Here is a 12,465-nt window from a genome sequence, read left to right as displayed (position 1 = left end):
TTTAAAAATATTTTAAATTCTAATCTAAAAAAAGAATCTTCAAATGAACCCTCCTTTTTGACATATAACCAATGAAAGAATTTCAAGGGCTACCATTCCCATCAAGTTTGTAATGTGCACACCAAACTCTATATTAAATAAACTTCATCTTTTTTAATTGATGATTAATTTCCATCTTATATTTTGTCTCTACCCACTAGTCTACTTTCATCTCCTCTTAATTCTCCTAACTCCATTAAACTCGCCTCAATTCTCTACTCCACCGCTCACTTTCTTATACTTTACACAATAGCCTCAATGTTGACCACAACCTCCCCTTTTGCTCCAACCTCAGCTCCATGTCTAACTCTAACCTCAACAAGGTTTTTGATCATCAAAGCTCATATACCAAGGAGCACAAAATACATGGATTTGAAAACCATGGCATTCATGTTTCAATCTAACAACTATTTCCATTAGTTTCTCATTAATATCTCTATATAGATATTGGTATATCTTTTTCAAGCAACACTCTGAGTTTTTTAGTTTTATTAAAACACACAAGATCCTGTTTGACCATACAGTCAAATCCAATCTCATCAGTTCAACGTAATGGTAAGTGCCACCAATATATTCAAGTATTCACATCCATGGATTTTATTTGCCCTAAGAATAGGCAAGTGAAGCATGTATGTTTAATATTTGCATTAATCTCTACATTGTTGTCCATGTCATGGACGACATATATTTGTACAAATTTTTGAATTTTCATACATCCAAATAATCTTCGTATATGTATGTATAGATAAAATTATAAAATTATTTTTGATTTATTTGTATGCTTGATGCAATCTTTTGCGAAGCAACGCATCTGTTTTTTGCCGAAGTATTTGTGCTTCATCCTCATCATTTGCTAAAGTTGAGCATGAACTTTCATTACAGTCAACAAAATATTTTCCGGAGATGCCAACAACACGTGGACTCAATGCGACATAGCACGTTGTTGACGCTCCCTACGGAGGAAAAAAAAAAAAAAAAAAGAATCGTAATTAGATATCTTCATATAATTCACAGTGGCCACAAAATCAATAGTAAAACAAAAGGATATGCTAACAATATGACTAATTAATATTTCCTTACAGTAACAACTAACCTGAGATGCCGATTTAAGTAGCCTTGACGCAAAGAAAAACAGCGAATCTGTTTCACAGTGACCACAAAATTCAAAGTTAATTATTCTTTAATATATCTTAGTAACTGTTCTTACGTTAGTTGTCCAAGAGTAATTAAAAGTTCCTATTAAAATTAGATTACTTTGTAAACTACCAAGTTTCAACTTTGTTTCCTTAAATGTGTCCATAAATGTGCATGTGTGCACGGATGTGTATGCGTTTGTACATTTGTATATATTTCGTATATATATAACACATATCCATGGTTTGGTAACTTCAATCTAGTTCTTTCAACACTATGGAAACTCTTGTCGTTCAATTGTTAGCTATGCTACCACATTATTCTAACAACAAGCTACGTGTATTTACATATATAAATGCAATTATAGAAGTAGGAAATTGTTATTTCTTCCATTATTATAAAAAATCAATATAAATAAAAGAATAATAATAAAAAAAAGAGTCGACTAGTTTTGAAATTTATAACATACATTTTTTTTTTTTTTACCTTTTTCATAGACCATTCTTCACCAAAACCGAATTCATATGCCATTAATTCACAAATGCAGTCATCCTTCACTTTAGTTATTCTCAGTTGTAACCTTTAATTTGCTAAAGTTGTCTCTTTTCATGCTTGATCTCTTTGGATCTTTTATGCTCGATGATACTTCAGTCTGAAGTGTTTCAAATTTCTTTTCCCCTTTTCTCATACTACATTGGCATTATTTCTAAATACAAGGAAAAATCATCATCGTTAGCTTAAAAAATGCCACTACATGTCCTTGTCCAAATTACACAACCTAGATAAAATTTTAGTATTTTTGTCACGCTATAAGTCGATCTTTATCTAATTTTAATAGTTTTTAATACCATATCAATCATTAAAATATAAATAGCTAGGATTAATAAGTCCATGCCTGTAATCAAGCCCTTATAATCCTTGGTTATTCCAGTCTTTACGATTCCTGGGTGAACAGCATTGATGGTTACTTTTGCTTTTCTTGCCTGCAAAAAATCAATCAATGTGTATCATGTAATAAAACTTAAAAAGTAGAAATATGTGTTATTTTAAATGTATTTGCAAATGACATTAACAACATTTTTATCTAAATACCTTTAATTGCCTTGCAATCTCCTTGGCATGCATTATATTAGCCAATTTTGACCTTGCATAAGCATGCGTACCATTGTAACTGTATCATTTAATTTATTAAATAACGCATAGTGATTTATTAGACAATATTCTTTCTAGAGAAATTCTTATATAGGTTAGTAAATGATGCTAAGATGAACAAAAGTATCATACTATTTAGGGTTGAGCATGTCTGAAAATCTGAATCCTTCTTTCTTCACCCATCTGTGAACCACCGAGGATACATTGATAATCCTTCCCTCAATCCCTGTTCTAGTTGCTGTCTCAACCATTTTCTCTAGCAAATTTTTGGTTAGCAAATAATGACCTGCAAATCAATAAAAAAAAAAAGTACTTAAATCACTAGTTTTGCATCCTCGATCTTTAACAATTATTTCCTGATATTTCAATTGAGTACCAAATATTCAACACCTACACAAGTATTTGTTGGAGTTATTCATATCTGTAAATTTTTAGATGCATCCTCTTGCCTACTGGATTACACTTTTATTACAAAAGAACGAAAAAACATTTTCTTTAATAAGATAGAGATAAATTAGAATTTTGAAAATGATAGCTCATAAGCCTTTTGAAAGTTAAAATTTCTTGTGATATCATAGCATGCTCTTTCGAGCCCTAATGGTGATGGTTTGACATGCTTCCCTTGATAAACTCTGTTAATATTATATTATGATTTGTCATAATTAAATTATCATGTATAATCTTGATATAGAGCTAGGACTATCATCTTATTATTATTGTTGCATGTAACTTCAAAATGTGGACTTCTTTCATTATCTTTTTCATTCTTTCGCCGTTGTCAAATCTGAATTCATTTAAGGTTTCCTTTCCATAATATTTATGAAAAATATAGAATTTTTATTTAATGATAAAACCATCATCAAGTCTGTTTTTCTGGTAACAATATTCTCTGAACAGGACCTAACTAGACCTTTTTCAGATGGCACCAGTGTGCGGCCTTCAATTACCATCTCTTGAACTTATTACATAACGAGTTAATTGGAAAAATTTAGTAAAGATATAGAGATTTTTGTAGCAAGACTAGTAAGCACCTTTTGATGCAGAAAATGTATGAAAATGCTTGGAATTAACATTTGAGAGTCAGCACCAATTTTCTTCTAGTTTTCATTTATACATATTTATAAAATTTAATGGAAGAAGTTCATTGCAATAGTTGACAACTTGGAGTAGAACATTAAAATTTGAACCCAATGCTCAAAGTAGAACGGAAATATTAGATTTATTAATTGCCAAATGAACATTTGAATTTCGTCCTTTTTCATTTGCTGCAATGAATCTTTTGTTGATAATTTCAAGAAAAGTCCATTTCTTTTCTTTTTTTTTTTTTTGCTAAGAAAAAAAGCCCATTTCTTTAGGATTCATAAATTTAACTGTTTTCCTCTCTTACTTTCATTAGGAGAAACATGCTTCCTTTATTTTGGGGGAAAAAAAAAGAAGAAGCCAAATTGACTATATTAGATGAACAAGGAAAAGAATAAAATGTTCGAAACTGAAAAATTTCAACCTTGGGTTGCCAGAAGCCTATGCCCAACTTAAACCCAGACCTAAAAGCTCAAGCCGAAGCCGCGCCCAGGATGAGATATTAAAGCCATGTTCGAGCTTTTAGGCTTCAAAACCGAGCCTGGTCCATCTTTTTTAGATCGGGCCATCAGTCGGTCCCACTCCCACCCATGGACTGACCCAATTAACTACACGCATAGTTAGATCCCACGTGTTAGGTATGGCTATCAAATTGAAACTGGAACTTTAGACTTGGTCGGTTATAACCCAGATTACTTCCAAAATATTGGCCTGGCCTTTTAAACTTCGACTTAGAAACATGGCCAATCCCAGAATAGGCACCTCCTTGAGCAAACTTACCCAAATGAATGATTGCATCCAAGTCCAAACTTTAGACCCCAATTTTTTTATTTTTTTTGTTGATTTAGTGAAATATTCATACAAGTCTAATACAAATACAACAAAAAAAAGTTAGAAAATAAAATATCACATCCTTTGTCAGTTCAAAGTGCCTAATTTGATTCGGGTTGGATCTAAATCAAGTTCAACCTACCCCTCATTGGACCTCAAACCTACCCTACTCCCTTGCACCGAGAACCCTTAGCTAGAGCTAAAGTTTGGTCCACGGTTTTAGAACCAACTTTTTCTATCGCAATTATGTTATGTCCCTTGTGCGGTTCGCTTTTGCATGCAGTCAGGCCGGGCATGGTTTGGAAGCACATCTGCTGCAACAGCTACACGCACATGTGCACGCCACAGTGCATGGAGACATCCCAATTGCATTGCATGGGGTGTCCATGTCCCACCAGGACAAGAACCTGAAACTTGGCTCGGGCTCCATGTTTTAGTGTCGACGTGGCTCGCCTGTCTTTATCTCCTCAAACACCGATTACTTCTTGTGGGCCGATTGTTAGGTCCTGATACAATTATAGAAAATGGATCGTGTGATCCTCGAACATGTTAATCGGAGCTCCTGTACCTGGGCCCCGTCCACTGTCTAATGTCCACCGTGACCCACCTTATCAACCAATAGCGGCTTTCCACATCGACATAAGCATCATACCAAGAGAGCAAGTTAGAGGGTTTGGTGTCATGGGCGCAGCAACATCATGCCGTTGCTGATGACATGTCGGCAATCCATGTGCATGCCATGGTCAAGATACGTGACACGTGAAACTTGGCTACACTGGAAGTCTACAACCAAATGCACGCTTCCAGGGGCAGCCAAGAGACGACAGACATTTCTAAAGGTCAGATGGATGCCTTGAAAGCAAAAGGCTGGCATGCATGTGATGTAGAGCGACATGAAACATTACCTAAGTAATTTGTAGCAAAAGTCATCTCCAATTTGTCTTCAGTGAGCTCTAACTTCTTAGAGAACTTCCCAGCGTTGTTGCTGCAAATTTAAATATATATATATAGATGATTTAAAAGAGGAAATTAAAAATGCCGAAAATTAAATAAACGTTAGTTTCGAACACACATGAGAATGTTGAGTGGTAGTCTCAGAGAGAGAAATTCCGAGCAAAATCTCTGGATGGAAGCAAATGAGCTCAGATCCATCTCCATAACGATGATCTCAGCCTCCGGGCTCTCTCGCCGGATTCCCTGTCTAACTTCAGCAGCTCTTTTTAGGTTCCTTGCAGGCATCACCAGCCTCACCCCTCTTTTGGCCAACACTCTTGCCGTCTCTGCTCCGATGCCCGATGTTCCACCTATCATCATCGTAAAACAAATAACATGTATACTATTTGAGCAAAACCATTGAAAAAATAAGTACTAGTTAGTTGAATCACCAATTCAAATCTTTGTTTTTTTTTTCTTTCTTCTCTATTACCCAGAGTCTAGTCAATGCGATCTAGATCTGATCATTCTCAAATGGAACAACTGAGTTCTAAAACATGGGGAAAAAAAAATCCAGCGTCATGTTACTTCATGATGCCATGTTGCAATTTATGGTTAGCCATTAATTACGAGAATTCATGAAAACAATATACAGCAGAACATGAACCTTTATAAATAATATCATTTTGTTGAATAAAATACAAAACCACAGTCGATTTGAAATATTTTACCAAATAATTATAATTTAAAGTATTTCTTCCATGTCTTGTCTCTAGAAAATTAAGAAAATGATCATACGTGAATACAAATAAGATCGATGAAGCTTCAGGTAAAGAACTGAACTCCATGCATTAACTAGAGAGAGAGAGAGAGAGAGACCAGTGATTATTGCAGTTAGATTGGGAGGAATTGAACAAGAAATATCTTCAGTCACTTGCTCTCCAGTAGAGCAGGAGCCGAAGCCACTTGGTCCTGCCACACCTATCAGGTACCTTAGCGTCTCTTTCATGAAGTGCAACTAAGACAGCAAATGCCAAGATGAAATAGAAAAACCAACTTCAACAAGTTCAGGTGAAAAGCTTCACCTCTTTCTCCTCTTATATAGCAAAAGACAGCCACCAGAACACAACTATTTCGACGAACAGGTGCCAAACCACAATCTAGATGATCACTGTACAGCGTGGAAAGGTGGTCCACAAGATAGCGGAGATGAACCCATGGGCATGTAGAATTGGGAAGCCATCTTATTTTTGTTCCTCTCACGAGGTATGGGCTAGTGGAGGCATCATGATGGATTGTGTTGGGTTGGGTGGGAAAGGGAGGGAGGCATTGACATGGACCTGTCATTTGGGACGCCACAAATTTCCAACACAAAGGGTCCCGTTGCTCTCCAATTGGAGGGCAGAGGGTATCATTACCACCTAACTCTGATAGCGAGCACCAATGTTGTTCTCGTGCACTGCAAGATAATAAGATATGGGAGTAGAGGGTCAAGAAAGATATCCGAAAAAGCAGCCATGCGTAATTGCATCGTGGATCGTCCGCCAAAAAGTCAATCTGTCACCGTGTAAGATGAGATCCCAATGCTTCAAAGACTGTGCCTTGTCTTTTGCAGGTATCAAGGAGCATGCAAAGTTTGATTCTTGAACTCACAAGGAATATCAAAATATTATCTTCAACATCAACATATATTCTAACATCTTGATTGATATGCCGAAAGATGCGGGCTTTGATTATAATTTTGTTTTTTTTTGAGTAGTTTGGTATTAAGATAAGACACCTTATCTTCTTGATGCTTATTGATGTATAGGCTAATTACTGAATAATATATTGATTATGTTAAACATATCCGGTAAGCAAACACATATTAAATTAAATGGTGAAAGAAACCAAAAATGATTTCAAGGCGTCTCTGGGATCGAATATTTATGGGGGAAATAACAAGGAGCCATGCCTTGGCTTTCCATGCTACCATCCGTTTGTTGTTGTTGTTATTATTATTATTATTATTATTTTATAAGGAGAAAAAATACAGGTTTTACCAAGATGACCTCTAACCTTACTCGTTACTCTATACCCATGCAGTCCCCCATTCCCCTCCTCTATCTGGACCGCAGTCCTACCCCATTCCCCTCCTCTATCTGGACCGCAGTCCTACCCTCAGACAAGGCCTTTCACGGGTGGTGCCAAGGCGACAAAATAATGGCCGAAAGTTCGATGGTAATCTCGTTGCTAAAAACTCTTTTTATTATCAGCTTTTCTCTTGACCGAATAATTTTTTGAATTATTCTCCAAAACAAATTGAGCTATTCAATTATTCATAATTTTTTTTTATATAGATTTCATGATCTATTCACGAAAATGAATAACTTAAGAATTTTTTCTCTTATAAATTAATGATACCATATACCTTTGCAAGTGATGATACTTTTGCTCTTGTTTGTCCATTTTATCTCTCCCAAATTTATTTTTTAAATAAATAATTTTTTAAAATATTTTAAAGATCAAATTTTCTTTTTTTTTTTTAATGCTTTGTTATCCGAACTCTTTTCAAAATTTTGAGTTTTTTTTTTTCTGAATTCTGCATCATTATCCAGTGGAAGTACATCTAAAGGAAGAGTTTCCCACACGAATGAATAATGCAGCCTCAAAACTGTCCTCACATGTCTGTGCAGGAAAAAAAATTCATTGCAACGGTCATACCATCAAATCTATAGCAAATCAATAAAAATCTTTATATTTTATAGATTCTTATATATTTTATTGATTTCTGTGGATAATACCCTACAGTACCTCTCTATATTTCATCTATTTCCGACCGTTGAATGATTTGTTACAACGGTGACGTGGTATCACCGTTACAACAAAAATTTACTCCCCATGCAGCTGAGCCTTGTGCAGCTCTCTCGGTTTTGTCACAGAGAATGCCCTACTTTCATCTTCACCTTACCAAAAATAGAGATCTTCCAACCAATCTGTCTTGTAGAGGAGTGATGAGACTCTTGATCTTCTATGTTTTATTAAACAAACAAACTGGATGCAACTGGGCAGCCTGAGACCTATAAGCCCTTCCCATCCTTGTTAATTTGTTCCTAACGAAAAAGAAGATACAAAGAGAGAGAAAAGTAAAAAAAAAAAAAAATCAAGAGCCAAGAGTCATGCAGATACCAGCTTAGTTAGTAAAGTTTTTGATAGGCAATACCAAATGATCTGGAATAGAATCATACCTTCACCAAGATTTGGAGGTTTTAGAGACATCAGGAGAGGACTATCCCATATATAGTCTATAGCTATGTGTTGCATGGAAAGACACAGGAAAAAAGGATAAAAACAAAGCCGTGAGATGCGGGATGAAATAGGATGGAGATTTGACCTAGCAGCAACTGTTGCTCGTCTTGAATAGATCAATTAAATCCAACAGAAAGAAGAAGCCATTCTAATTGCTACTTCAAGGGTAATAACAGAAAAGAAAACGTAAACTAGAAGTAGAGGATATCCTGGCTATAGCCAATTATGAATGTAGTGTGCTTTTCCGCAGATCATAAGCCTGATCTCATGTCCATCTAAATATCACGATAAAAAAAAAAAAAAAAAAAAAGTACATAAATGCTTTGGCACGTATCAAAATCTATATAATTAATAAACATAACATAATTTGGTGTGCTACTCAGCAAATTAGAGGCTTGATTTCGTGTCCGCACTTAAGATATGTTACCCCATTTTTGTCACACTATGGGATGGGAGTAGAACAAGAATAACCCCAAATTCTTGAAATAATGACTGGGTCCATGTTATTTAGCTGTTACATTACCTAGCGCTTGGGCAAGCAATATTAACCTAGGCAGACTTGTAACAAAAAAAAAAAAAAAACTAGGCAGACCGCAGGCTTGACAAGCTGGGCCACCTGGGGCCCAAACAAGAAGCAGGATAGCCTAGGCTGGATTAATAATGTTGCGAAATTATTTGTACACCGCCTCCGGTGTAGAAAAAAAATACACTGCCTCATCTAATTAGGTGACGTAGTCACTACTTTCCAACATGCATTTAATGTCTGCAATACATGTGTTTAATGCCTGCAGTTTCATTTTTTAATTTGAAATTTTGAATGACTAAAATATTTTTCTTCTTTTGAAAAAATTATGACATCCTATGATCATATTATAACATCATATGATCAAATTATGATTTTTTGTATAGAATGTCATAATTTTTCTTTCAGAAATCATAAAGTGGAAAAGATATTTTCGTCATTAAAAATTTATAAATTTTTTTAACGATGAAAATGCTCCACTCTTATTATGATAACCTGTGAAAAAATTATGACATCCCATGTAGGAATTCATAATTTCACCATAAAATATCATAATTTTTTTCAGAAGCGGAGGGATATTTTCGTTATTCAAAATTTTAAATAAAAAAATGAAACTGTACGTATTAAATATACATTGGAAAGTAGTTGAACAAAAATATTCTTCTCATTTTATGACATTCTGGGGTCAAATTATGATTTTCTATGCACGAAGTCATAATTTGACCACAGAACGTCATAATTTTTTTCAAAGAGAAAGAGTATTTTCATCATTCAAAATTTTAAATGAAAAGACGAAACTGTAGACATTAAATGCGTGTTGGAAAATGCTGACTTTGTGGACCAATCGGATGAGGCGGTGCGCTCCACGTTGGATTTTCTACACCGGAGGCGGTGTACAAAGAATTTTGCTAATAATGTTTAGTTGTCTTTGACTCTGTTTTTTAACCTCCCCCACATCACAGGAGGTATATTTCTTGCTTTCTACTCTGTCGTTCACAAGCGGGTTTTCTCCAAGCATCTACTCCCAAAGTTTCAACCTATTTGTTGAAATTCCAAATTGGCCATTTAGCAATCTATTACTTGCAGATGCAACACTTCCATCAAAGGAACAAATTCAAGATATATTCTCATGTAAAATTTAAAATTCACAAAGGTTAAATTTAGATAGACAACTAAGATAATATTCTGGCAAATAATACACAGTGCAAGTAAGGCCCAAGAGCACCATAAGCATTTTAGCAGAGTTTCAACATCAAAAATATTATAAATCAATGACAGTCTAAACTCTTAAAATCAAGTACCTGTCAGATGGATTAGTGAAGAACAAAAATCCCGCTTTGCAATAGATAGAAAGAGTTCCCTTTTTTTTGTCAGCAAAAGTTCAGATGCCGAGCCTTCCAAGCTATCCATCCCAGCCAATGAGAAAAGAATATTTGCAGATAATTCTGATATACAGGCTCTTCTACAGGCATCTGAAATTTTGTTTCTTCGGGTATGTGATTGCTCAAGACGAAATTCTAGCTGTACAACTTATCCACAACTATTCTTTCTGGACAGTCCATGATCAACTTGCTATTCTGCAGAAAACCCAGTCTAACCATCCGATCCTGCAGTATCCCCTGATTAGAGCATTGTAAATTTTGCTGTCATTGATCTGAAAACCTTTCTGCCAAGTACTTCACAGGTGATTCTGCTCTAATGAGATCTATCTGCTTGCATCCCCGCAAACCAAGGAGGGACATAGAGCAGAATCTGACCTGGGACCAAGCTCAATCATCTCTATCATTATCATCAAGTATTCTCCCATCCAAAGTTTCACCTAATCAACAGAGGCAGCTTATAAGGATCCGATACATGTCTAGATGAGGCTTGATATCTCCGTCGACCATTTCATTCTTTAAATATTAAACCCTCTGGGATACCATCGCAGTTGCAAATGGAACATGCGTCAGCAGATTCCTCGCTCCATTTGGCTTGTTCTCCATGCGCCGCGCTTGAGAAGCAACTTTACACGTCAAATGAGACAACAACCCCAAGCTTCCGGAGCCATGCAATCAAATTCAAAGAAGGAAGCAATCTCCCACACTTCACATGCCCTTCATCTATAACTCATCAAACCCGCTCGAGATCCTTTCTTGCAGCAGTGACCTCCTCTCCCTCATTTGACTTTCTTTACAGTAACGATGGACGAGAACATTCTGTGAATATCTACGTGGGTTCAAACCTCTTCGAAGCATTCTGTCGAACAGATGGTGTGCCTGCGCCACTTTCGCCTCTCTGCAGGGCTCATCCATCAGGACCGTGTAGGAGACCAATACCTGATTCTATACAGATAGAAGGCGTCATCCACTGTGCATCTCCTGCGGTGCTGGTCGATCCAGTATCGGGATCGAAACTTTCAGATTCCATCTGCTCCAAGAACTCCACGTTGACTAGCATGACGTAGACGGCGGGCAGCAGAGGCTGCGTCGAGGGGGGATGGGTTTGGAGGATTTGGAGGACGTGGGAGAAGCGGCGGAACCAGGTGAGGATGCGGGCGAGGATGTAGTAATTGTGGGGGAGGGCGGCGGGAAAAGGGTGAGATGGGATCGGACCCAACGGAAGAAATAGGGGGGCCGGAGGGATTGGGAACGGAGGAGGATAGAAGAGATTTAGCAAAAAAATTAGTATTTGAAAATTTATTATACATGTATTTGTTAATATAATTATGGAAACTTAATTTTGTTTTTCTTATTTTTCCGCAAGTAGGAATGCTTGATTTAAATGACCTAAATAATCCAGAATGAACACTTACTCCAAATTAAATCATTTTTTCAGCCCACACAAAAATTGAGTCCATCAATTCAGAAATTCATAAAGCACCATAATATTTGAAATCATATTGCATATTATTAAGCACATCCATGATTTGTCTAACCAAAGAAAAAAAAAAGCACATCCATGAATCCTTATTTCATTAAGTATATTTACAGTTATCTACCATGTAAAACGCCAAAAGTTACAGAATCCAGAATCCAGAATGCATGAGTACCCTCTACAGTCCAGCCTTTTTTCAATGTTAGATGGTTCATGTCCCAGGAGAAGTGGAAGCACAAAGCCTAAGAAAACGCAATACCTCGGATCCAATTGCTTCTAGCCTCCTGCGATGCATCCATATACCATTTCTAAAACCAAAAACTATCATAACCGGTGCTCTCACAAAAAGAGAAAAAAGAAAAGAACCGCAAATACTTGATAAATAACTATCCATCTTTTAGGAGGTGCGGATGCCTTCTTTCTCCCCATCATGTTAAAAACTCAGGGAGCTAGCCTGAGTTGCACAATAGAGAGATGGGCAAAAGATCAAATAACCATGCAGTCTTAGATTTTAGAACGTGAACAGGAAAAAGAAAAAAAAAAAACTGGGCATTTTTTTTTTCTTATGAGAAAAGAAAGCCACAAATTGTCTAGCAAAAATCACCATATCAGCAGCCAAGGTCAAGCAT

The 12,465-nt window shown here is 36.2% G+C and overlaps 1 protein-coding gene across 2 annotated transcripts; it reads right to left on the bottom strand.

Moving 5' to 3' along the window:
* Nucleotides 1-104: 104 nt before the first annotated feature.
* LOC105046230 (short-chain dehydrogenase TIC 32, chloroplastic) lies at nucleotides 105-12,395 on the bottom strand. Of its 2 annotated transcripts, XM_073252524.1 has the most exons (10): nucleotides 10,282-12,395; nucleotides 6,255-6,628; nucleotides 6,049-6,141; nucleotides 5,309-5,540; nucleotides 5,142-5,221; nucleotides 2,458-2,611; nucleotides 2,266-2,344; nucleotides 2,069-2,156; nucleotides 1,133-1,179; nucleotides 105-992 (listed from the first exon to the last, which is right to left on the bottom strand). In XM_073252524.1, the coding sequence occupies exons 2-10, from the start codon at nucleotides 6,514-6,516 to the stop codon at nucleotides 810-812; spliced, it is 1,218 nt and encodes a 405-aa protein (XP_073108625.1). In that variant the 5' UTR covers nucleotides 6,517-6,628; nucleotides 10,282-12,395; the 3' UTR covers nucleotides 105-809. The 2 variants fall into 2 exon arrangements, with proteins under 2 accessions (XP_073108625.1, XP_019703993.1); XM_019848434.3 differs by lacking the exons at nucleotides 6,049-6,141; nucleotides 6,255-6,628 and having other exon boundaries at nucleotides 107-992.
* Nucleotides 12,396-12,465: the final 70 nt, after the last annotated feature.

The sequence above is a fragment of the Elaeis guineensis genome, chromosome 2 (assembly GCF_000442705.2).
Source record: "Elaeis guineensis isolate ETL-2024a chromosome 2, EG11, whole genome shotgun sequence".
Classification (NCBI taxonomy): domain Eukaryota; kingdom Viridiplantae; phylum Streptophyta; class Magnoliopsida; order Arecales; family Arecaceae; genus Elaeis; species Elaeis guineensis.
This window is presented reverse-complemented; position numbering and strand designations above follow the sequence as displayed.

Bases quoted from the DNA above. Each gene is read 5' to 3' on its own strand.
- LOC105046230 (XM_073252524.1), bottom strand. From the start codon at position 6,516: ATGACAGGTCCATGTCAATGCCTCCCTCCCTTTCCCACCCAACCCAAC. The intron at 2,612-5,141 runs GTAATGTTTCAT...ATTGATTTGCAG, and splicing joins TTTTGCTACAAATTACTTAG to GTCATTATTTGCTAACCAAA. The intron at 1,180-2,068 runs GCATGGACTTAT...ACTGTGAAACAG, and splicing joins TTATAAGGGCTTGATTACAG to ATTCGCTGTTTTTCTTTGCG.